Source organism: Pelodiscus sinensis, chromosome 23 (genome assembly GCF_049634645.1).
Source record: "Pelodiscus sinensis isolate JC-2024 chromosome 23, ASM4963464v1, whole genome shotgun sequence".
Lineage (NCBI taxonomy): Eukaryota > Metazoa > Chordata > Testudines > Trionychidae > Pelodiscus > Pelodiscus sinensis.
In genome coordinates this window covers 13,796,349-13,822,264 of record NC_134733.1, presented here as the reverse complement: position 1 = coordinate 13,822,264, position 25,916 = coordinate 13,796,349, and the positions used below count along the sequence as shown (strand labels likewise).

The following is a 25,916-nucleotide window of genomic DNA, read 5'->3' as shown; positions in this document are numbered from 1 at the left end:
AAAACTTAAAACAAAAATTCAGTTTTCTCCAAATATCAGTTGTGTTGATGTACCCCCCCAGACTTCTCTCAAGTACCCCAAGGATTCTCATACCACTGGTTGTGAAACACTGCCCTAGAACAATGTGCCCTAGGTCAATGTGGATTATAACACTTCGTTAAGAGTTCTCTGCATGTACCAACTGACTGACTAGTTCTGCCTGTACCAGGGCACCTCATTGTGCCAGGAGTGACAAAGTTAAATATTATTACTAGCAGGAGGGTAAGGATAGTAATAGACTGTGCAATATCACCATCATCTTAGGAAAAAAACATGGAAAACGCTGCTTACCAGCTTGAAGTCTTGAATACTGCAGATGAAGTATGGAGTGTTCGGCCGTCGACTTTCAATATAGACGCAATCTTTAAAAAGAAATAATTTAAAATAATGGCAATTAACTTCTATACCTCAGATTAAGAATATAAAACAGTATAAACCACATTTATTATATAAAATGTACATGTTGTATTTTTGGTCTAAAAATAGAAGCTAGAATTATTATCCTAAACAAGCAATAATGGAATAAAAATTCACTTAAATTTTAATAGACATTTTCTTCAGAAAGGAAAATGAACTTCTGGAATTTAGCTAATACCTATGGACCAGACTAAAACAAGATGGGAAACTAATCAAATCTCTTCTGGTTAACTCACTATTAAAAACTTAACATTTTCTTTTCTAGTTGTTAAGAAAACGAAGGCAACCAATCATAGATGGAATGCAGTAAACTAAATTAGATTTTCCTCAGGGAAGAATTGAGCTTTCTCAAATTACACTTCACATGATAGAGGCTGAGTAATTATTTTTGTTTGCTTTTGACAACTGGACACTAAAAGATTGCTGTAAAATGAGATCTGTTGTGTTACAAACATAGTCCAGCAAAAAACACCACAAACGCACTGATTTAGAAAAGAGTAAGACTGAATGGAGAAAGAATTGCCTGGATAATGATAATGACCTTAGAAATGGGAAAATCCACACCCAGATTGCTTGAAAGCAGAGATATTGCTTCCAAAGTCAAGCAAGTATTTCAGAGAACCTCAGTGCTCTTCATTTATATTCATACACAACTAATTATTCAGATTCTCCACAAATGTATATATATTTCTGCAAAATATATCTACAAAAACCTCAGGTGCTCAAAGGTATAACTAGCCTTTCTCCCATTGTCTTATTTCCTAAAAACTGTAGAAGAAAAATAGATGAGAGGAAAACTATTGCAGTTGTTCTTCTGGTTAGCTGACCACATTTATGAATGCATTGTCATAATAAATATTTTAAACTAACAATACGATGCCTTTTCTTCCTGAACAAGAATGTAGTGCTTTATTACAAACACTATTCAAACACCACTCAGGTGGGAATCATTTTTTCCATCACTGAAATGCAATCATCCTCAGGATATAAAACTCAGCAACTGCTTAACATCAATATCTTAAAACAACTGAAATTTCAAGTAAGAATCTCGGTAGGTAGAATATGATCAAAGTTAGAAGTCGATGAAGACACCAGGTTCAAAGCCTCTAGCACTTCCGTTATGGCTGTAAGTGGTTAGAACCTAGGTTGGGGTAACAAAAAAACAACAGCCAGCAGGGTTAGTCCCTAGTGGGCTGCCGCCACTATGTTTACCTGCACCTCTGCTGGCATCGGAGGATCACAGCTCTTGTTGGCCACAAATAATTGCCATTCACAGCCAATGTGAGCAGTGAGAAGTATGGTGGACCAGGACTCCACTTTCCGCCGCATGCAGTGGACGCAAATGGTGATTTGCAGCCAACGAGACCTGCAATCTTCTGATACCTGCGGGGGAGCAGGTAAACATGGGAGGCGTGGGCCTGCCAGGGACTAACCCTGCAGACCGGATCTAGCCCGTGGTCTGGAATTTGCCCACCCTTGACATAGGTTTTTACATTGCATTCGAAATGTGGTTGTCGTGTAATGTCTCAAAAGAAAAAGCTACCTTCTTAAAACATCAGAGCTCCTACATTAGCTAATGGTCCATCATGCAACTTCTACTAGCCTAACCCAATACTGCTAGATTATAATAGTATCATAGCAAAACATTCATGGTACTAACAAGATGGAACAAGACTAGAGAAAGAGATAGCTGATGCACGGGCTACCATGAAGCAGGGCTCCAATAAGTGCAATTAGACTTACCTGACTGATTGTCCCATAATAGCCCACTTGCCTTCAGGTATCTTAGGTATTGTTCAAACACAGAAACAATAGCTACGGGACCAACCGGCAGCGCCCCAGCTGCTGTACCACAGGCGTCCGGAGCAAAGCCGCGGAGCACGCGGGCAGCGGACAGCCCAGACCCGCCGCGGCTGTCCCGCTGCCGGCGTCCTCAGAGGCTTTGCTGCCCGTCTCCCTGGTCTGCTGGAAACCCCGTTCGTAACTGCGGATCTGACTTAAGTCGGATCCGCGTAACTCGGGGACTGCCTGTATATATATCAGGAACACCTCAATAGGGAGTAAGGAAAGTATCTTCCATTGTTGCTTTAACTTTTGAATCAACTGTTTAAACTGAAGTGTAATAAACCAATTCCCCCCGTATATCCTGAACTTCCTTAAACTCACTTTTTCCTAAATTGCCACTGAATATTTCCACATACAATTTCCTTTTGTACCAGGAAAACCACCATTCCCCTAAAACTTAAATCCCATTTAAAAAAAATAGCTATCCAAGAAGCGATTATCACCTGGAATTTAATGTGGTTGTCTTGGATCCACCAACCCCAACATAGTTTTTCCTTTTTTAGTATCCTGAATCAACAGTAAAAGCTTTTGTTTTCCTGTTAACGAGTGTCCGCTTTCCACAGTATACTGGAAAATAATCTCACCCTATTCTTTTTGAGCACTCAAGCTCACCCAGTAAGATGTTGAAATTGCACATTCAGTTAAACAGAATATAAAACAAAAATTAGGCTTCTTGGGCCTTTTAAACAATGAAACCATTCTCCTCTAGAATGAACAATGTTCCTGTCTGAAGGAATTTGGAATTCAAATTTAGATCTAAGTACCAAAGAATCTAATTTAGGCAGATGGTTCCCATCAAAGTTCCCTGTAAACTGTGCTTGTGCAACCACTCACCAGAAATTCAAATGCCGCCCAGTTGACTAGCAGAGCATCCACAGCTAGGGTTTTTTTTCCCTAAATGTGGTGCACACTCACACATACCTTGGTGCACATAAAACATTATTCCACACATGTGGAAAAATCCACAAATGGGTGGAAAAGGGTAGAGGGAATATTGGTTACTTGCTTTTTGCATTGCAAGACTGCCCTGACAAATGCAGCTCATTATGACACACATTCCTAAGGGACCCAGAAGATATTAAATAACTAAAAGCCATCATTGCAACTGTTTGAAGCTTGCCAACATCAAACTCCAGTCTAAACAAGTGCTCAAATAACAGGGGCACGTAGCACAGCTTTTTTGACTGAAGTGATATCCAGGCCAAAAAAACCCTTGAAGCCACAAGGTAATGGATGTAGCATTATCTTCTTTTTTTTTCTTTTTAAGTTCTTTCTCCTTGCTAACTGCCATGTGTGCATAAAACATTAAGTTCACCAGAGAAAAATGGAACATGTATTTATAGAACAGAGAGAATAGATTGTATAGCAATGGTGCAAAGAACAAATGTTCAGTGCTGGCTGGCTAACTCCTTCCTAAAGAACAGTCCCCATAAAGGTATAAACTAGCATCTGGGCGGATGGTTCCCCAGAAACTGCATAGCAGCCTTCCCTTTTTACTTGAATAGCAATACCTTGTTATTGAACAAAACCGCACTTCCTGCTGAGTGTTTATAAAGAAACCATGGCAACTTGACTTATCCAATGCCTATAAATCCATATGCCAAATTCCTACATGCAACACTATGCTTTGTAAAACTGGCTACTTTATCATGCCAGTCCCTATCCTTCAAAACTTGTGCTGTTAATCATTTTGTGGCAGCATCTGATCAAGTCAAATGAGCTTGGCATAATCTTTTTTTTAAGGTATGAAACCTGTTGCTTATTTTATAGAAAGACATAAAACACAGAGGGATTAGTATCTGGAACAGTCTGAATTCATAATTTTAATCAGCATCAGTCAAGCTTGTCTCCAATTGACAACAGAAATTGAAAGAATGCCCTGTTCTGACCCAGCTTCTTAATTCATTTATAAGATAAATGAGAAGAAAATTATAGCAGAGCTTTGTGTAGACACCCCCATTATAAAACCCGAACTTCAGGAGTTTATGACTGACGTTTGAGACTGGAAATTGGCTTTCAAGTCTCAGGTCAAGCAGCTAATTTTTTCCTCTCTCTCTATTTTTCAAGTTAGCCAAAAATGAACGTGGACTGTTTACGTTGCAGAAATGTAAATAAAATTTGAGATGTGTTTAGCTTTTGTAGCATTAAATTCCACTTTTTCATGTGTTTACACAGAGGTTTCTATAGCAGGGATAGGCAAGAGGAGGCTAGTGGGCTGAATCTGGCCTCTCTGCCACCTCATCTGCACCCAGCTGGCTTCTCATTGTTCTGCACACTCAGGAGGGATGGGGAGGCTTATTGTGCTGTTTCTACCCCCTAGCAAAGTCCCTTAGCTCCTGTTGGCCAGAAACGGGCCAATGGAAGCCAAGAAATTTTGTTCATGGCAGGGGCAGCAAATGAAGCCTCCTCACTCTCCTCTCCCTGTGCTGGAACAGAGCCATGTGGAGCAGCTTGGAACTACAGCAGACAGCCTGTATCAGGTTCTTGCAGGGCTGCTGGCTGGGAGCCACTTAGGTAAGCATCTCCCAGCCAAACCTCCCTCTCCCGCTGCAACTTCTTACCCCAGATCACCATCTAAAGCCATTGCACCCCATCTCCCCACCTCCTCCAGGTCACAACTCCCTCCTACACCCCTCCCCCAGGCCAGAATCGTCTCCTGCACCCATATCTCATCCCAGACCATGCACCCCAGCTCATAATCCACTCCTTCTCCCAAACTCCTTCTCAGACCCCACACCCTCTTCTGTACCTCCAGTCCTCTACTCCAAGCTCCCCTCTACAACTCACTTGCCATCCCAAACCCCACACTCCCTCCATACAAGTGCAGCCTTTGACCGCTTACCAAAAGCTTGGAGTGGCTCCCCCATTAAAAATTATAGCTCATGCGTTCTATAGCATCTGTTCATCTTCTAGCAATAATACTGGTGGCTCTGTCGCCAGTGGCAATAGCATTTAAGTTCTAGCATCTATGAAGGGTTTCTAAATGTGTCAGTGTCAAAAAAGCCAAAAAACAACAAAAACCTTTCAACTGAGGTTTTTTTCCCTTCTTGGTGGGTGGTCATCTGGTGTAATTTTAACTAAAGATTAAATATATGAATGATACCAGCATCAGATGGGTAGCATTACACACAGGTGGAAGTAATCTAACTATGAAGTGACCTGCATACATGATATGGGGCTGCAGGTACTCAGGGGACATTCAGTCTAAATAAATTACAAGACCTATGCATAATGAGAGAAATAATTACAATACTAAAAAAGGAAGACACACATAAACCAACTCCAATGCATTAAATTATTTTTGCCTCCTTTATAGTGCCCTAATATTACAGAGCAGATGAAGGGTGGATTGTCATTTGGAGAACAAGCGATACAGTCTCTCTCTCTCTCTGTCCACAGCATGATGTTAGAGTCTAATTTAGTAGACAAATACTTTATGTTGTTGGGGAGGAGGTGGCAGGGGGGATTAGTAAATATACTAATATTTAAAAAATCTGCCACTGCTTATTCCTAATAATCTTTTTTTTTTTTAACAAAAATTAATGAAAACTTTCAGCGTGACAGACTGAATATGCAGCAGGCAGACTCACACAAGGGATTAATCTGTTGATTTAAGAATACACAAACTAAAACCCACATTTTAAAAGAAAGAACTCTTAATTCATTTTTATGAACCTCAATGTCTCATGGGAGCTAAGTGGAGGAGTTTTCATTCATTGGGTACACAATGTACATGTTCAGTGTTACCTATACCAAAATGCGTATTTACTAGACAGCCAATAGCAGCTGCCACAGCACTGCAAAAACACACATTTAAAAGCTTAAAATATTGTGTATGTAATGAACCATAAATAGCGTGAGTACCATAATAATCTATGTAATAAATACTTACACTTAGAATCTTTACTCAAAAGATCTCAAAGCTCTTCACAAATATTAAATAATTACATCACAATACCCCTTAGATGCCACATTATTTGTCATGTACCACATTTATTTTCTTTCTATCACTAAGAGAATAAAACCCACAGACAAAACAATAAGTTAATTCCAAAACTTTGGTCTGTTAAGATTGTGGTCCAGCTGGACCACAGACGTTACTGAACCAGAGAGCCCCAGCGGCAGAAGTTGTCAGCTGGGAGCCGAGCTAGGAAGCAGAGCCAGTGGAGCTCACAGGCAAAGTGGGGCCGCAAGAGCCCACAGTGCCGAAGGAGTGGCTGCTGGAGCCTGCAAGGCTGTGGAGCCAGTGGGGTCGCTGAAACCACGGGCACTGGAGCTCCGGGGGACGCTAGTGCCCCTTTTCTCTGACCTTCCCTGGTCCAGCAAACTATCTTGTTTGGGAGCCGTTAGGTCCCAAAAGTGCCAGACCAGGGAGGTCCAACCTATATCCATTCTTGATTAGTTATGTTAACCATTTTTTAATTATTTTAGACCCTTGTAAAGCTCTAGCACAGACATGCTATGACTGGAGAGAATCTGGTTTCATTTTGGGTGGGATGTCTTAATTATTTCTCACCACATTAACACTAGCACAGTTTTGAGTCTGTGCCTGCTGCCTCTTCGTACTATCTGTAAACAGCACCATTTGTCCAGAAAGGAAAGAAAGCCAAAAGAGAGAACTAAATATCACACAATAAAGAGGAGGCTCTTCACACAGCAAATTTACTTTCTTCTGAATCCTTTTACATATCAGCAGGTTTATGTAAATTGAGCACATGTATTTTCTGCCTAGTAAATCACTGACTGTAGCCTGAGTCCATTTGTCATCAGAAAAGGATGACCCCGTATGCACTCCTCCTGACTGTCAGCTCAAGGAATACTGTGGCCAGTTGCTTCTGCGGCTATTAATAGATGAAGCAGTTCAAGTAAGCCAACCTGTGAAAATCTGAAACATTACATTTCAGCCATTTCCTTGTTTCTGGGACTTTTTTCACCCTTCTCTTCAGGAAAACAAGCTTCATTATAAAGACACGACAAACTGTTTTTCTTTTCCTAAGAAGGCAATGAAATGTATATTTCTATTAAGTGGCTGGAAGTTCTGCCCACCTCTGGTCACTGTGTGACGCACAAACTACAGACCACTCAATTTCCAAGAGAACCTTGACTGGTGCCCTACTGCTATTTCCTTCACTGCATGCACATATCTATAAAAACGGACCAGAGCAGCAATCAGTATACTGACACTTCTATAATAAATACATTTCCAGTTTTTAATTCAAGAACATAGTATGACATCATTAACAGTTTCAGCTACAGACACCTGACAACTAAAGAAAGGTAATGCATACATCTGCATAGAAATTTTATCAAGTGGAGTCTGCTGCAAAAAGGAGAATAGTAGAGATGTAAAATCCCATTGACTAACCAATTACACATATTGTTTAACTGGTTAAACTGCCCAGCTGGCATGCCACACACACTCTCCCCCAGGCAGGGCCCCACCTTCCCAATGAGCCTGGAGCAGGCCCATTCCAATCCCCACCACGTTAACCATTAAGGGTGAGGCTTACTGGTTAAACCTGCACAGCCCTACAAGACAGTTCAACAAAAGCCCATGAATGCCACTGACTTGACTAAGTCTGCTGCTTTTTTGCACCTCTCTCTGACTTTTGCCATCTTTTTTTTTCCATGTATTAGCTATGTAGAGTCCAGCCATATAAAAAAAAATGCTTCTGTCCACCACGCACTACTTCAGGGACTTCCTGTTCTTTTCATGGTCGGTTCAAAATTACTCCCCTTGCATTCTAGAGACTTCCATAGCTATTTTCACGGCCCTCCATTTCTACTTTCTCCACTTTCCTCCTGTTCACCTGCTCCTGACCAGCTCTGTCCTTCAACCATAAATACCAACTTCCTCTCCAGCATGGAGATGCTTGACCCTCTCCTGAGCAACCCTAGGTCCCACCCTCGTTCTACCCCTTCCCTCAAGCTCTTGCCCCTACTCTTTTTACACCAGCTTCACCCCCGCCCCCACCCACCTCAAGGTCCCACCCCAGCTCCATCCCCAGTCTACCCTCGCTTGCCTCCACCTCGCCTCTTTCCCTGAGCACGCCCCATTCCCACTCCCTCCACTCCCTCACAGAGCTTCTTGAATGATACAAATCAGCTGTTCATGGTATTCCAGAAGCCCTGGGATAGCAGGGGAGCAGTTGGTAAACAGCGCCTCTAGCAGATTACAGGCAGCCACAGCATCAGTAGTAGGTGTTTCTTCTCTGCTGACATCTGCAACACCATTAAAAGGAATGTTCAAGCAACTGTTGCTGCCTAGGGTTGTTAATTTGAAAATGGCTTGCCCTCTTTCAGGGAGGCATTTACATTTGGTTAGTATATGGCTGGAGAAGCTGTCTGCCAATATATATTTAGTCAGCAACGGAACATCTGTCCTCTAGATTGTGGACACCACTCCTACAATTCCAGCCTAATGGCTGTGAATCTGACCCACCTTCTCAGCAAAGTGCAAGGAGGGAATCTTAACCGCTGGAGACATTCTCCTCAGACATGCAGTAAAGATTGTCTAGATCAAAGTGCCTGTTACCACAACTCTGCTGGTGATGAGTTAGCACATTCTTTAGCAGCAAAAGAAAGACTTACAGTCTACATCACAGCAATGGAAGAGCATGAAAACTCCTATGATGTGGCCCATGCAATTCACTTCCTGTCTACTGTCACCAGCATATCTGCCTTCTTTTCTCTCTTATGTGAACTATTATAAATTAAATTACTATCTCCCCCACCAAACCTGAGTCATCATATTTGTGAGCTTATGTGCATAGATGTGACGAAGGATACAGCTTATGTGCTAAAAGAATCCTTTAAAGAAATCATCGCTAGAACACGTAGGCTTCAGAAGCCCTTTGTAAAAGGAAGAGTATAAACCACACCTTCCTCAACACATGAAATCTTTTCTGCCTTTAATAATGTACTGCACATAGTAAACACCACCACAGTTAGGAGCCTTTCAGGTTTTAGTTAATATATGAGTTAACACTTGCATCATTCAAGCATAAAAGCCTGAGGCTCTCCACACTGCACTTCTCTTCCACAGAAAATATATTCCTTGAAAGCCACTGACACGGAATGCATGCAATCTCCTGCTTACACTCGAACCGTCGCAACTTTAGCTTTCGAAGTCTAGCAGAAAGCAGTTAGGAGCTCCAACATATATACATATTCTAGCATCAATATGCTACTTTATGTTGATGGTCCAGAGAGCCTCACAATGTACTCTTCCATCAAATACATACCATTGAAAGTGTAATCTTCTCAAAAGATTAAGTCAGCTCTTGTAATGTTCACCCTTCTAAGCAACTTCAGTGCACACAAAAATAGGAATAAAAGCCAGCCAGTTGGTGTGATGACACCACTGCTTATTACAATTACCTCAGTGTAACCTCGTGCTTCCCACCTATCATATAACCTTGTTGTTCCCCCATCTCAAACGTAGATTGTAAGCTCTTTCAGGTAGGGACCACTCTTGTGTATCTCCAGTGCTGAGCAAAAAAAAGGGATAGCTAGGCAAAACTACAATACAAATATATTTCACACTAACGCTAGTCAGAGAAATCCTAGATGGGTAGAGTCCTAGACATCAAAGCAACTGTCTCATGAAAAGGACCTGGTTTAAGAGTGAGGAGAGAAATTTGGAGGGAAGCAAATTTACAATATAAACTCTTTGAGGCAGGGATATTACGTTCACATTCAATGAAAGCACTGAGTGTTTACTTCACACAAATAATTAGCAAGTGATGAAGACCATGACACAAATATATGCAAAAGCCAAGAATACCACACTCATTGCATCTGCTTTTTTTTTTAATTTGTGTTGTAAGGAGGATAAACATTCAATACCCAGAAAATACATATGTGCAGAGGTTAGTATTACAATTTAGCATGCCTTTCAATTGGTTTGAAAATTAGCTTCACTCCATGTGCAGTGAATCCTGACACCTGAGAGTAAGGCTAATTCATCAACCCCTTAAAATATGGGTCAATAATGAAAACACCAACAGATCAAGATGAACTACAGCGATGTGAACGACAGTGATATGAATACTATGCTGCTTTAATAACCTAAGTTTCAGAAACAAATACAAAGAGGAATGCACTGGGAACATTCTGTGCATGGTTTTCAAGAGAAAAATATCACCAGTGACAGGTAGGGAGGTATAAAGTTACCTCTTTCCCCCATACGGCTGACAACAAACAAATTGCTAGTCTGATCTTTTAGTGTTACTTCCTGCAGAGCAGATTTCAAGCAACACTGCTGGCTCTTTGTCAGAAAACAATGTGCTGAAGCCCTGGTTCGCAATAAATGGTTCAACCAATTTGCAGTGCTCACTTGAAATACACAGGAGTATTCATGATGCCTGGGCTGTAGTTCTTATTTGGCAAATGATTTTATTATAAACCAGTATCACAGTGAACCCATTTCCTTTAAGGGGTTTCTGCTGCTGTTTAATGGACTGTCAGTATAATTTAGATTTCATCTATTTAAACTCATTCAAGCCTGGCCCCTGATTGTACAGTAAATGGAACATATTTCTATTCAACAAAATTAATGACAGTTAATTGTAGTCTGCAGTTCCCAATATTATAAAAGCAACTGTTCTGCAGTTCAAGCATCAAGCTACATGATTTCCCACACCAATTATTTTTTCTGCACTTTTTATGCATGCCCACAATATTTTCTAAGGTTCCCCTTGGAAGAACATGTAGGTTGAGTTCTGAAACAGCTCCAATTTTCCTACAGAATCAAAGCAGAGGCCAGAAAAATACCAAGAGACAAAAGCAAATAAGTTAAGGATGATCACTAATTCACACCAGAATGGTTTGCTGATTAATTTAGGGTGTCGTCCTCCCTGTCACAAACATAGAAAACAGGAAATATCTAATTGTCCCAACATCAGGTCAAAAATATCTTATTCTGTCTGACTAATCCAGAAGCTCTAAGAACAGGGTTGACTCAATACCACCTCCTTCAGAAGTACAACAAGTTATTGCAGTAGTCTCACTAAAAGGTCAGTGCTTTCTGCCCTACACTGAGACCAGTAATTTCATAAAGCATTTAAAAAATAGCAGGCATTTGCCCCAACATCACTGGCAAAGATTCTATCGGCTGCCGTAAAGCCACAAAGTAGTCACATCTCAACTGCTCTTTATGGCACTTATGCAATGCTTCACAATCCTTTAGGAATGCAATGGACAACCATGAATAGTGAGTGGGCTGAATGAGTGGCCCTCCATCTCAGCGGGCCACAGGGTTCCACTTGTGGCCTGTGGACTCCTCCATCTATCCCTCTCCCCCCATGCAGCACTTGTGCACTGGAGCCTCTAGGGGTCATGAAGTCCAGTCCCCTGCCCTCATGGCAGGACCAAGCACCATCTAACATCACCTCTGATAGATGTCTATCAAATCTGCTCTTGAATATCTTCAATGATGAGACTGAACAACTTCCCAAGGCAATTTATTCCAGTGTTTAACCACTTGGTAGTTAAGAAGTTTTTCCTAAAGTCCAACCTACACCTCCCTTGCTGCAACTTAAGCCCATTGCTTCTTGTCCTATCATCAGAGGTCAAGGAGTACAATTTTTCTCCCTCCTACTTCTAACATCCTCTTGAAAATGGCTATCATATCCCCTCTCAATCTTCTCTTTTCCAAACCAAACCAATTCTTTCAGTCCTTCCTCATAGGCCATGTTTTCTAGACCTTTAATCATTTTTGTTGCTCTTCTCTGGACCCTCTCTAATTTCTCCACATCTGTTTTGAAATGCAGTACCCAGAACTGGACACAGTACTCCTATCACTGAGATCTCTGTTTCAGTCTGGTGCAGTCACAGTGTTTGTATTGTGGGCAATTGAATGTGGTCTCCCTGGGCCACTGATATGGCATATAATGCCTATGCTTGGATGGTGACATATACATGACAAGCATGAGAAGGGTAGTGCAGGAGTCTTTCATTGTGTGAAGGATCTTGCCAGTTTTGGCAGAAAACTTGTTCTTATAAAAAGGTAAGTCCTACACCATGATTTGCAGCTCTTTGGTGATTCCAGAGGTTTGGAGCCAGGATACTTGTGGCATGACTATCCTCGTTGCAGTGGCACAAGCAGCTGAATCTTCTACATCTAATGCCAACTGGAGTGATGTGTAAGTTACGGTCTGTCCTTTCTGTGTAACCGATTTCAGAATGGGTTGTTTTTGTTCAGGGAGGCATTCCATAAGTTCTTCTAATTTGGCATAATTGGAAAAATCATAGCTCACCAAAAGGGCTGAGAAGTTGACTACCCAGAACTGTATTATAGAGGAAGTATGTATCTTTGACAAATCCAACCTTGTATGGTCTTTGCCCTGTGGCTGTTTATTGCAGAGGTGGACGGCATAGACAACTAGTGAATTGGGCTGAGGGTGAAAGAAAAGGAAGTTATGCCCTTTGCTGGGAAAGTATTTTCTCTCATCCCTTTTGCTTGTTGGTGTTAGAGGCAGGTGTCCGCCATATGTTGTCTGATGCCTCCATAACAGCTTCATCTATAGGCAGCGTCATCTTGAATGCTACCATTGTAAAATCAGAGTAGCTTGTACTGCTTCTCTTGTACTTCTGGGATGGTTATCTCCTGATTTCAGACTACCCTCTTGAATAACTCCTGGAATTACTTAAGGTCATCTGTGGGTGAGGTTGCTGTGAGAATCACTGCCTCATCCAGAGACAAAGAGGAGTTATAAGGCAAGATGCCTGGCACTGATAGGGGAGATGTCAATGCTTGCCTCACTGAGGTACAAGGAGCCATATACTGCCCCCTAATTTGCCCATGGAGGCGACTGCATGGGGTAAGGCAGGGTGGATAAGGCCATGGTTGCCCATACAACAACTGAACTTGGTGAGGTCTGGTGATGCTTCATGTGGTGTGCTTGCCATGGAGGTCATCCATGAGTGGGAGATAAGTGTTGGGATGAAAACCTGCTCCTCTGTCCTTAGCAGTCACTCTGGGACAAGAGAGCGGGCAACATTGTAGGGCAGTCTGAGACCTGACCCTGTGACTGATCGGTGTCGAAGAGTGGAAAATGCAGTACCGATGAGATGACTGTCTCCCTGGTCCAGGAATTGCAGCAGTGCTGGCTTAAGTGGTGCCAAAGCTGTGTCATGCTTCATTGGCTGCATCAACAACAGCACTGACTCCAATGCTACCCAGCACCAACCGTCAGACCAGGCACCGTGCCGCCTACACTCAAAAGTGAGGACGGGGGTCCCCAGGCAGAGCCCCAGTGGGCCCATGCGGCCTGCAGGCCACTGGTTGCCCACCACTACTTTAGGATGAAAAGTGTTACTTATACAAAAGATCAAGTATACGCATTTAGTAGTATACTCCTATTTTCCATAGAAGAAACTGCAAGAAGGACATTCAATTTCATTGACTGGAGATTCCAAAATGCCTCAAAATCATATATACATTTGGTAAACAAAAAACATAAGATTTTTTTGAATGCATACGGCATCTTAAGAAGTTAAAAACATTTATTTTATAGCCTCTGGTCTGTTATGTTCATATAAATGCCTGGGAACACTTGGGCTATGTCTAGACTGCAAGCCTCTTTCGAAAGAGCGCGTCTAGACTACAATACGCGGATCGGAAAAATCGATCCGCTTTTTCGAAAAAGAGCGTCCTGACTGCTGGACGCTCTTTCGAAATTAAAAGCCACCCGGAACTGCTTCTGCCAGGGCACGGGGGCAGCATTTCCTTCCGGGTGCTGCTGCCTGCCTGCCCTTTGCAGAGACGCGGCGTGGTTAAAGGGACACTCCTGAACACCCGTTGCTCTGCTTCTGCAGCTGCCTTTGCTGTCCCTCTAGGAGGTAAGCAAGGCATTGCAGTGCTGGTTTGGAGTGCTCAGCTTCCTGGGACACCCCAGCAGGTTTTTTGTTTGGAGGTTTTTCTGTTTTAGACCCATTTTTTGGCATGGAGCCAGAGCTGCCCCTGGGCAGGCGATGGCCCCACGCCATCATACTGCAAGTGTTGCTGCATCTGCATGACACAGTCATGAGGCTACTTCCCCATCTGGACCCAGACCAGAGGTACGAAGGGATTGTCCGTCAAGCAGCCACACTGCCCTTGCCTCCAAACTTCTTTGTGGACAGGCGTGTTTGGAGGCTTGACACCAGCTCTGACTGGTGGGACCGGCTCATGATGGAGCTCTGGGATGACCAAGAGTGGCTACGCAACTTCCGGATGCGGAAGACCACTTTCCAGGAGCTGTGTACCTGGCTCGCCCCTGTTCTGCAACGGCAAGACACCCACCTGCGGCCCGCTATCCCCCTGGAAAAGAGGGCCGCCATTGCCCTCTGGAAGCTGGCAACCCCCGACAGCTACCGCTCCGTGGGACACCAATTTGGAGTGCGCAGGTCTACTGTTGGATCCATCCTGATGGAGGTAAGTCATTGTCTGGGGACAGTCACAGTTTGGGGTGGGGGGAAGGGAGACTGTCAGGAAGGGCAAAGTGGAGTGGGAGTGGGAGGGAGCTCCTCCACTCACCCTGAATTGTTGGGGGGGGGGGGTTCTGAGGAGGGGATTCCCGGGGTGTTTGAGAGGGAAGGTGGGTGGTGGGTTCTCCTAAGAGATAAGGCACCCCTTCTAACATTTTGTTGTCTGTCTCGTTCTGCAGGTGGTGAGGGCCATCAATTCGGAGCTGCTCAACAGGCTCATCTGTCTACCAGATCTGGACAGCGTCATGGCTGGCTTTGCTGCCCTTGGCTTCCCGAATTGTGGCGGGGCGCTCGATGGGGGACACATTCCAATCCGTGCACCGCCCCATCGAGCAGCCCAATTCATTAACAGAAAGGGCTACTTTTCTATGGTCCTCCAGGCCCTGGTCAACCATCGTGGCCAGTTTTCTGACATTTGTGTTGGGTGGTCAGGGCGGGCACATGATGCCCGCATCTTCAGGAACTCGTACCTCTACCGGAAGCTTCAGGCAGGAACATTTTTCCGGCATCACAACTTTGCAGTTGGGGATGTGCACATGCCGGTGTGCATAGTGGCTGATGCGGCCTACCCCCTGATGCCGTGGCTGATGAAGCCCTAAACCGGCCACCTGGATGCGAGCAAGGAGCAGTTTAACGCTCACCTTAACCGGGCTCGCAACCAGGTGGAATGTGCGTTCGGACGTTTAAAAGGCAGATTCCGGTGCTTGCTCACACGCCTAGACATGGGGGAGAGCAACATCCCTGAGGTGGTGGCTGCGTGTTGCGTTCTCCATAACCTGGTGGAGAGGAAAGGGGAGGCCTTCCTACCAGGGTGGGGTACAGGTGCTGATGGCCAGGAGAGGCACTTTGCCCAGCCCCGGACAGCTGCCATCCGCCAGGCTCACCGGTCTGCTGTTTGCATACGGGAGGCCCTACGGGAGCAATTCTCAAGTGGAGGCCACTGACTCTACTGAGGGGCTTCTGCCTGGGGACTGGGCCCTGGCCCAAAAGAAGCTTCCCTCCACAACCCATCTCCTGACCCTGTTTGGAGAAATCATTAACACCAGGGTTTGTCTCAAAATAATAAGTTCTGTTTTATTTATTTAAATATCACTCAAAAAATAGTATAACTGTTGCAAACATAAAAAAAACTTTTGTTCATTTCTGATGTAGAAAAAACTATGTACAATAAACATTTTGTTGAACACTTCCTTTGTCATTTAACTGGGGTGATGGGGGTGCTTGAAACCTGGAGGGCGGAAGGGGACTTGAAACCTGACGGGGGGAAGGGGACTTGAAACCTGGAGGGGGAAAGGGGATCAGGTTGCACGGTGCTTGCCTGATCTCAGTCTCCTGCCTGGGCCTCGTGTTCGGGGTCCACCATGGCCACAGGATCGGGTGGTGCACCTGTCGGTTGGCTGGATAGGGTGCTCTTGGGACGGGGAGGCCTGGGGGAGAGGAGGGCCGGGGGGGAAAGGGATGCTGTTGTGGAAGGGGGGTTTGGTGGGGCGGGGTCATGGGGTGCTGGAGGAGCAGGACCAGGCATAGGAGCAGGCAAGCCGCAGACCTCCCTGAGTGTGGCAGTCAGGGACGTGCGCTGCTGGACCAGCTCCTCCATCAGCCGGTCACGCCACCGATCCTCTGCCTCCGCCCTCTCTCGCAGGATGGAGTTGAGCTCCTGCACGGCCTCCACATGCTGCCTCAGGATGTCCGCATACACACGCCTGTGTCTGCGGCTCCCATGTCCCCGAGATGGAGATGGAAGTGGGGCTGGGGTGCTGCGGCCCTCTTGCACGGGTGGTCCGGCTGTGGAGGAAAAGAAGAAGACACAATCAGTCCTAAAAAACTGGACTCTGTAGCACTTAAAATACTAACAGAATGGTTTATTAGGGGATGAGCTTTCGTGGGCCAGACCCACTTCCTCAGATCAGAGTAACACGGCTACATTTCTATCACAATCAGTCATGTGTGCAACAGCTGTCCAAAAGGGGAGACAGGGGAATCAGACATTCTGAAGGTAACACTGTCTGTGACCTGGGCATCAGCCTGAGCATGACAGGTTTCCCTTGTGCATCACCCACTGTGCACCCACCTACCTTCCCCCCCCCCCCCCCCCCCGGTATTACACAACCTCACTGCACTCACCTGCTGCTTCATCTCCTGCGCCAGATGACACCTGGGAGGCCTCTGGGGTCTGGGTGACTGGCTCCAGGGTGAGGATCGCCGTCTCCTCACTGTCCTCCTCTGGCACCATGTCCCCGTCTCCTGAGTGCTCTGGGTCCTGCTCTGGCGCGTCCACCACAGGGTCTGCCAAGCCTGACTGGACGAAACGCCGTGGTGTGCGTGCTTCACCACCACCACCCAGGATCTGGTCCAGCTCACTGTAGTAAGGGCAGTAGTAGGGGGCTGCACCAGAATGGGAGCTCTCCTCCCTGGCCTTGACATATCCTTGGCGCAGCTCTTTAACTTTGGAGCGCACCTGGTCCTGGGTGCGGGGGTAGTGTCCCTTCTGGGCCAGGGCCTCTGCCATGCGGCCATAAATGTCCGCATTTCGCCGCCTGCTTTTGAGGGCTTGTAAGGCCGCCTCCTCTCCCCAGAGCTCCAGAAGGGTCTTGAGCTCTGGCCCAGACCATGATGGTGCCTGGCATTTGGAGCCCCTGGCTGGGTCCCCAGAAGGCTCTCTGGAAGGGACAGGAGGGTCTTGGGGCTGGGACATGCTGCACCTAAGTAGCCGTGTGCTCTGGCTCCTTTGCTGCAACAAGTGGCTGTGAGGGTGCCTGTCCCTTTAAGAAATGGCTGCAGACAGGAACCAGAGACATGCAACCCATGCCCCAGATTGTCCACCAGGGCTTCTTCCTGGAGGCCAGTATTTTCGAAAAAATGGCCTCCTCACGTCCACACACACTTATTTTCGATGGATCTCCGTCGAAAAAGGCGTTCTTCCTCGTGCAATGAAGTTTACCGCCGTCGAAAGAAAAGCCGCGTTCTTTCGATTTAATTTCGAAAGAACACGGCTGTAGTCTAGACGCAGGTGAAGTTTTTTCGAAAAAAGGCTACTTTTTTCAAAAAAAACCCTGAGTCTGGACACAGCCTTGGAGTCCATTCCACATTACCACTGACTCCAGGAGTCATAGTCTCCACTTGCGGGAAGATCAAAGGTGTGGGATCAATCTTCTAGCATTTGAATTAGAAGCCTAGTAAAGACCCACTCATTTTAACACTGAGGGCGCCTCCATTGCTGCCAGTAGTCCTGCTCCTCGCGAGAAATAGAGAAAATCAACAAGGGCATTTCTCCCATCAACCACTCACTGCGAGGACAGCGCCAAAGCTCGGCTTAACTCCAGCTACATTTTACACATAGCTGGAATTGCATACCTTAAGCTGACCACTTCCCACCCCATCCCCGTAGCATGAACTTGGCTTCACTTTTTTTCTTAAGAAAAAGTACACTGGCTGTGTAAGAGGCTTCTTTGTAATGCCTTTGAGAGCCTCATGGGAAAAATTTACATGACTATTGCATCTATTATAAATCTCCACTGTCAGTTTAGATATGGAGGTACCTGATTAGGCAAACAGATAAGGAGGGTGCCACTTTCCAAACTGTTGGAGCACCTCTGAGCAGAAACAGGTGTTCAGGAGTGAACAGCTGAATGAATGCATCATATGTGATTTCAAATCTCTGATCGGATAGATTTCTACTTCATTCTGTGTTTAAAAGAGGAGCATTCTCCATCCCTTCTAAGCTTGCTTTGCTGCAGACACATTTATGTCAAGTAAATTGTCAGTTCTCCCTTTTGTCTGGCAATTTGGTATCCATGCACCTGCCATTTTTACAATCAAATGCAGCAGCTTTGAATAAGGTATTTGGGTCTAAAATGGTTAAGTAGTATTTCTTTTCTGAAAGGAAATGGAAGATTTTGCCATTGTTTTAGCTGTAAGTGCCTTTGAAATGCCTTCTATGTGGAACAAATTAGTGCAGCTGCTGTAATGCTGATGGTATAGCAGATTATTCTGCTTCAACAGGATGCCTTTGCTTTTTTTATTTATTCTTTTAAATAAAGTCTTGATATTGTACACACCTGTTTGGACAAAATTAATGAAAAACAAGGATTATATAAAATACTCGGCATCTATACTCAACTGGGACCAGAAAATTAAAGAATGTCTAATGAACTATGAAAACAATGAGCAGGGCTCCCGGACTTCAAGCTGAATCTGTAGCTTTTGCCCCCCCTCTGATGAGCTCCTGATATTACTTAACATTACATGGTGGAAATGAAGACAGACTACCCACCTCATCCAGTGACGTCAAGGCTGTGCCCAGAGCTATTGGAACCAGTTCATATTCCCCTTCCAGACAATGAAAAATAGGTCTCCTGCACCAAACCTGGGTGTTTAGGATAGGGCTCCCACAGTTCCCAACACTGCCAGTAGGCAGAGTAACACGATGCTGGATACTTCTCTTATGGCCAATCGTACCTGGTCACAGGAAATTACTTGGATCTTTTGGGGTTCCTACTTTTGCTGTTTCTTGCCGACACTCCTACAGGGCTTCAGACACATCCAAAGAGAAAGCTGGATCCCTAACCTCTAGCAGAACCAATGGTTGTGTCTCAAGGCTGGCAGGTGGGATGGGGAAACAACTGTTTTAAGGATAATTTCTTCCTTTGGTGCAACACATCCCAGAATAGAAAACAAACGCCCTCATAGGAGAAGTGAATGTGGACAGAAAACAGCAAAGATGCCCTTTGTGGAAATGTAGGTTTCAGCTAACCCTGGGGTGCAAGAAGATTCCACTAGCTGAGCAGTCAGGATTGGAGCTTCCCTGGTATCCTGTCACCTTCCGGAGCTGTGTCACGACCAGCCCTAGGGATGTAAGCAAGCAGTCGAGTACTTGACTACTTGCTTTCTCCCCACTTTGCTGCCTCTGTATCAGAGGCGGGCGGGTGGGGGTGGGGAGAGAGAACAGGAGATGGAGTTGGAGGGAGCCTGCTTCCCTACACTGGAAAGGTCTGACAACAAAAGTGCTGTTGACATGCAAGAGTAGCCAAAAAATTAAAACCAGTTTTTCTGCTTTTGACATTTCATGGCCTGAAATGTAGAAACAGAGCATCCTGCTGTGCAAAGCTGATCCATGCACACCTTAGGATTCCCTCATAGCTCTGAAAGAAATCAAAGCAGCACAGAACTCTCTACAGCTCTTCCCCCGCAACAGCAGATTAGAAGCATTCCAATGATTTTTTGTTTTGTTTTGTTCCCCAAGCTTTTAAAGGGGAGGGGGGTGCATGCCTCCAGGGCAGCAGAGATGACAAAACACTGAGCACCGTCATCAGGACAGGCATTGTGGGATACTGGTGGAAGCCAGTTCTGTTGACAAAACAAACAGAGTCCACACTAAGGATTGACTAATCATGTAGTCCAGGGGTTCCCAAACTTTTTGACACGGGGACCAGTAAATCCATTCATGAACTTTTGGAGGACTGGTAACATTCATTTGCATATTTGCATATTCATTAATCAAATGATAAATATTCAAATAAGTTGTTTCTGGTCCTCCCAAAACCCCCAGTGCCAGCTTTAGCAAAGCTTTTGATATGGTCACCCACAATATTCTTGCCAGCAAATTAAGGAATACGGATTGGATAAATGGACTGTAAGACAGACAGAAAGCTGGTTACACCAGAGTTTCCCAAACTTTTTACTTTAGTTGGAACCCTTTTTTTCAGTACTGTTTTTTGCAGCCCAAAAATATAAACACACAAAAAACAAACTGAGAAAATACCAGATATATAATGTGTCTGGTATTTTCTCATTAGGTACGTTTTATTATTACTAGACGTATCAGTTTGTAGTTTCAAACTGCCTGACTGGTAAATGTGCTCAGGCTGCATGAGTGTGTCTACCAGCCAGACAGTTTGCAACTACTCAAGGGGGTGTGTGTGGGTGTGGGTGTGTGGAGGGGGGGAGAATAGAATCCCTGGGCTGGACTAACTTGTGCTTTGCGCTTTGCAGGGGGGCCAAGATCTTCATATGGCTGGGTCAGTCCCGCTCCCTGAAGGCCGATTTCATTCCTCCCCGCTCTGCCTCTGGCCAGCCCCATTTCCCCCAACCCCCTCCTGGGCAGCGCGCATCCAGCCCTCCTTCCAGCAGCCGCCACTTCTCCTCCCCCCCCCCCCCCGATCTTCCCTGGCCAGCTCCCAGCCACCAATCTCAGGCCCCCCGGGCAGCCCTGCTTCCACCAGCCCCCCAATCTCCCCAGCCCACCCTGATTCCCCCATCCAGTGCTACTTCCGGTGGCTGGCTCTCCCCTCCTCCTCCTCCTCCTCTCCCATCTCTGCCAGGAGCCCAACTGCAGACTCTGCCCAGGCTGGCAGAGGGCTTGGGGGATCCGGTGCCACACAAGCACTCCGGGAGCGCAGAACACCCCGGCAACCATTCTGAGGCCTGGTAGTTTTTTCCTGTGGTCCGGTACCGGGCCACGGCCCATAGTTTGGGAAACGCTGGAGTAGTCAATACAATTTGTATCAACTACATGATTAGTCAATCTGTCCCAGCTCGCACCGGGTGTAGGAGCTGCAGTTTAAATGTAGTAGGAACCAGGCACACAGTCAGACAGACTCCTACTACATTTAAACCACAGAGCCACAGTGGACATAGCGCCCAGAACTGTGCAAGGCACAATCACCAGCTCCGGGACCACTGCGGCTCTGAGCAGTCTCAGCTCACACCGGCTCTAGGACTGCTGCAGCTCTTACATTTAAAATGCAGAGCTATAGCGGGAGTAGCTCCTGGGGCTGGAGCAAGCCAGGACTGAGTAGTCCTAGTTTGTGCCAGCTCCTGCTCCCCAGACCATGCTGCCTCAGATTCAGAAGCAGCTGGGGCAGGGGGAGTAGTCATTCACTAGTCACTTACATCCCTAGTCCACACAGACTCTTTGTCGACAGTAAAGAGAAGGAAAAAGAAAAGTCTCTCATTGGTCTGGAAGTTTTTTTGTCACCAAAACATGGTGCCCCCACCCCCAAAGTCATATTGTCAAATGCTCTCACCGTTTTATTATCAAAAGGAAGGTTTTGGCAACAAAATGTTCCAGTGTAGACATGGCCATAGTTAAGACATTGTCTTAAGGTAGACACATAATATATAGCCATGGTATCCAACTCACTAGCTACATGTGGCTATTTGTTCTAGCCACACTCAACTGGTCAATGTGGCTGATTGCTTGAGTGTCCCTAGTTCGCTTCAGAACTGGTTGGACACCATATATATATAAAAGAAAGGACAGAGGTAGCATAGAAAGGAACAGTGAAATTGACTGGAAAGAAAAGGGGAAGATATTATTCAGCACACACACACACACACAGCTTCCTATATTCCCCCACACTTTTGAAACAGAAAAACTATTGTGGCTTCTGGGCGTAAGAGACACCCTACCTGGGATTATTTGGAAGAAATTCATTCCCTGGGTAAAAAAGGAAAACATGTCAAGTGTAAGCAGTGCAAGATGAGAATGCAGGGACTACTTGCAAGAATGAAAATGATAAGGAAAACTGCTTATCAGGAGAAAGTGATGTGGGTGAAGATGTGGATATAACTAAATGGATCAACTGGTTAGTAACGTAAATAATTCACTTTGCAATGTAACATTCTCCAAGACTCTCTTTATGCCTTTTAGTGTAAGTGTGACATGACAAGTAAATTCCCAAGCTATTTGCAATGCTGGATATCACTAGGAAAAAAAAGTTTAACTTGGCTAATCCTTATGGCTTATTTAATTAGTGAACTAGGTTTAAAATCTGTCACTCAAGTATACAGTAAAGGAAGGCACAGTAAGAGAATCTAGAGTTGTCAGTTGCCACTGGGTGTCATTTTCTTATTTTATATTACATAATACATGATCCCTCTTTTGGAACATCATGGCCTCAAGCGATATGGTGATGCCATACATCTGTTCCCTATTTCACTTGAGCATAACTCAGCTTTTCCAATGGAACCCCCATTCTCAAAAAAAGGAAGTGCAATGAGTTCAAAGGGGTTTACTCCAAAATTAAGTGCACTTTAAGCACAGTCAGTCTTAGCTTTTTTGGTAACCTGATTTAAAAATCAATTTTTTTTTTTTGGCGATTTAAATCAATTATTTAAATCAATCCACCTTGCATAGAAGAAATGAATCTCTCGCAGTGAAATTTCAGAATGTGCTAACCAAAACTGGTGCAACTTTCTAATAAGGCTAATAGACTTAATAAGCTACACTAAAAATCTCAAAAAGGACATGAAATATTGCAATGACAAAAACCAACTGGTGGCTTCATTTCCTGAAAAATGCCAGATTCAAGGAATCCCACCTTCACAACTCTTCAGATTGACTCCTAATAGTGTTTTTAACTCAAATCATCATTTATCTAGTTTTATAAAGGTGTACTGTACTCTACATAAATGTTATTCTGTGCAGGAGTTGGAATCTTCTTATGTTCATCTGCAGCAAAAGTAATTCCCTAATGCAATTTTCAAAACCCCTGGTATCTATGCACTATGAGTACCTATGGTAATTAAGCCACAGCTTTTCAATTATAGCTGCTGCTGCCATCATGTACCAAAACATAATAATACAGTCTTTGTGTGAAATTTCACTCTAGATCCTGAAAAAGTTCAATACACCTTACCTTTACAAGGCACCTTAAATTATTTTGAGCACACAAGCTTTTTAGTTTAGGATGTATGTGTTATTGTCTTGGTATAACATCGTGTAAAATTTATGAAGCTTCCAGCGCACTGAAGATTTTTAATCTGATTTCACTCTAATCATCAATGATAGTGCATCTTTTTGATTTGGTATGATAGGACATGCAGGGCTGAAGATACCAAAGAGAACTAATGAACACAGAAAATGATCACCTTGTCTAAAATTCTACACTTGCCTGTGACTCATTTGTTATGAGAATCCATTAAGCACTATCTTCATTTTCTACATTAACATAAACAGACAATGTGAAAAATGACATATTGGATTAACATTAAAGCCCTTCCAACAAACTCCCAACCTCCCTGCTTTCCCTTCCGCCGACTCCCATGTTATCATTTTTCATGATCTGTGCACATAACCAAACAAAAGCTTGAAGAAACCATTTGCAGCATCAACCTCTATTGATCAGCCTTAAGTGAGAATCCATCTGTCAAGTATTAACAGCTGCCCCCACACAAAAACAAGACAGAACAATGCTTGCCACATTTCATGAGGATATGGAGTAACTGTATCTTTACCTTTTCAAGTTCAGTTTATATATTTTATTTCTACTAATGTGCCATACAGAAATACTTCAATGCTCTTACTTGCAAAAGACTTTAGAAATACAATCAGAGAACTCTAATCAGTTGTTTATTGTATTTGGTCTTCAATTTAAACATGACATTAGGGTATAATGATGCACTCTGCAAAAGGAACTAGAGAGCCTATATTACATGTACGACCAACCAACAAACATCTGTCACTTGATCTATTGTGGGCTATTTTTGCACCATCAAATTACTTACCTCCTCTATTATATTAACATACTTTTCATAATATTTCGAATACTGAGAATAAAAGCAAACAACTACACTCACTAGATACTGAAAAGAACCAAGGTAAATAATTTCAGCTACATAAACTTAACCGCATTTGGAAATGTCACGAAGTTCAACGTGCTTCAAAACTAAATTTAAGAGAAAAAATTCCTCACATATTTTGTTGACCTTCCTGGCATGTGGTAAGGAGCATTTATTCAGGCATACAGGACCACCCCCCCCCCCCCTTTTTTTTTTAATTGAAAGGATGGATTAAAAGAGGCTGGTTTTAACTGAGGCACAGTATCCTTAGAGGGCTTAAGGGAGGTGGGGGTAAGGGGGTTACACTAACTCAGATGATAATCATGAGGCAATCTGATGTTTGTTTGTATTTTTAATATGATCATTCACATAAAATTGGCTAGAAATGTACTGCAGAAATGTGAAAAATAAGGGTCAATTCATCAACATGCATAAATAAGCATCACTCCTGGAATTATGCAGAATCGCAGCAGGTAAAGACCCAGTTCTAAGTACCTCACTAGTAAGATGACATTACTGCTATTTCAGTATTTTTAGTGATGTAGGCCTCAAAATACAAGGGAAAGATTATAATACAAGCAGATTTAAGCCCCACTTTTGCAGAGACCTGTGCAGGCATACGGCGCCACTCATGCATATCCCTATGCAGAATCAGATCCATGGTACATAAATTTGAGAGGGAGAGAGCTGTCAGTCTCTAATAATAGCTTCTGAAAACATACATACTATTTCCTATGGGATACACAAGAAATAATCCCATTACATTTTATCTAACAGCTCAACTATGGGATTCCAACTGAAATCCCCAGTAGAGTATTTTTCCCCATAACACATGCCTTTAAGTAATTTCACCAACATAAGAACACTTGTCTATTTTTAAAGTGCCTTAATGTGTATGTGTATATTATATATATTTTAAATTCTGGCACATCTGCCTTTCAGCTGGTAAAGCTGTCAGAATAAATAGAAGGCAATATCTGGAAGAATGACAAACACGTGGGTCAATGTCAAATACAAGCCAATCGTTGTCAAGGCAAGAGCCAAATTCCTACATTCAATTTCACTAATGTTTTCCAACTCAAATACTGCCATACCACTTAAAAACAGAACTGTTTCCTCTCCCTGTTTCTTTTATTTAAAAAATAGGCATTAAAACTCAGAGGATTTCAGATTAAACAACTGTTTCAGCAATTTCCTCAGTTAACTACTATATATAAAGGGAACATTTAACAATTAATTGAGCCAGCAAAGTTAAACCTCAGGAGTAGGAGTTCAAATGCTCGCTCACTAAGCAAAAGGGCAGTAGATTTTAACATAACTGCAGGAAATCTCAGTCCAATTAGATTCTAGGTAAATATAAGTCTAGTACCACTGTGTTTGGAGTTCCATTTGATGCAGTCCATTGGACAGACATTAGTATAAAGCCTAGAAATTCAAACAAAAGACGGCCAGGCATCTTCTCCTATTTCTATTGCTGTTCTAGTGCAATAAAACACTACCACCAGGCTCCAAGTCTGAGCCACCGTGGACTGCAGACTATTTCATAGGCAGCAAAGGGCTGGCTTTGAAAAATGACTGCTTAA

The 25,916-nt window shown here is 44.0% G+C and overlaps 2 protein-coding genes across 6 annotated transcripts in view; both read right to left on the bottom strand.

The window, feature by feature from the left end:
• RERE (arginine-glutamic acid dipeptide repeats) overlaps positions 1-25,916 on the bottom strand; it is a 468,752-nt gene that overhangs the window by 272,599 nt on the left and 170,237 nt on the right. For all 5 annotated transcript variants that reach the window (XM_075906796.1, XM_075906794.1, XM_075906795.1 and 2 more), the window contains one exon: positions 331-401. In XM_075906796.1, coding sequence (XP_075762911.1) covers positions 331-401 — 71 coding nt within the window. The remainder of the gene's footprint in view (positions 1-330; positions 402-25,916) is intronic.
• LOC142819419 (uncharacterized) lies at positions 8,319-20,888 on the bottom strand. Its single transcript, XM_075906433.1, has 2 exons — positions 16,897-20,888; positions 8,319-16,557 (listed from the first exon to the last, which is right to left on the bottom strand). Exons 1-2 carry the CDS (start codon positions 17,465-17,467, stop codon positions 16,097-16,099), a joined length of 1,032 nt encoding a protein of 343 aa, XP_075762548.1. The 5' UTR covers positions 17,468-20,888; the 3' UTR covers positions 8,319-16,096.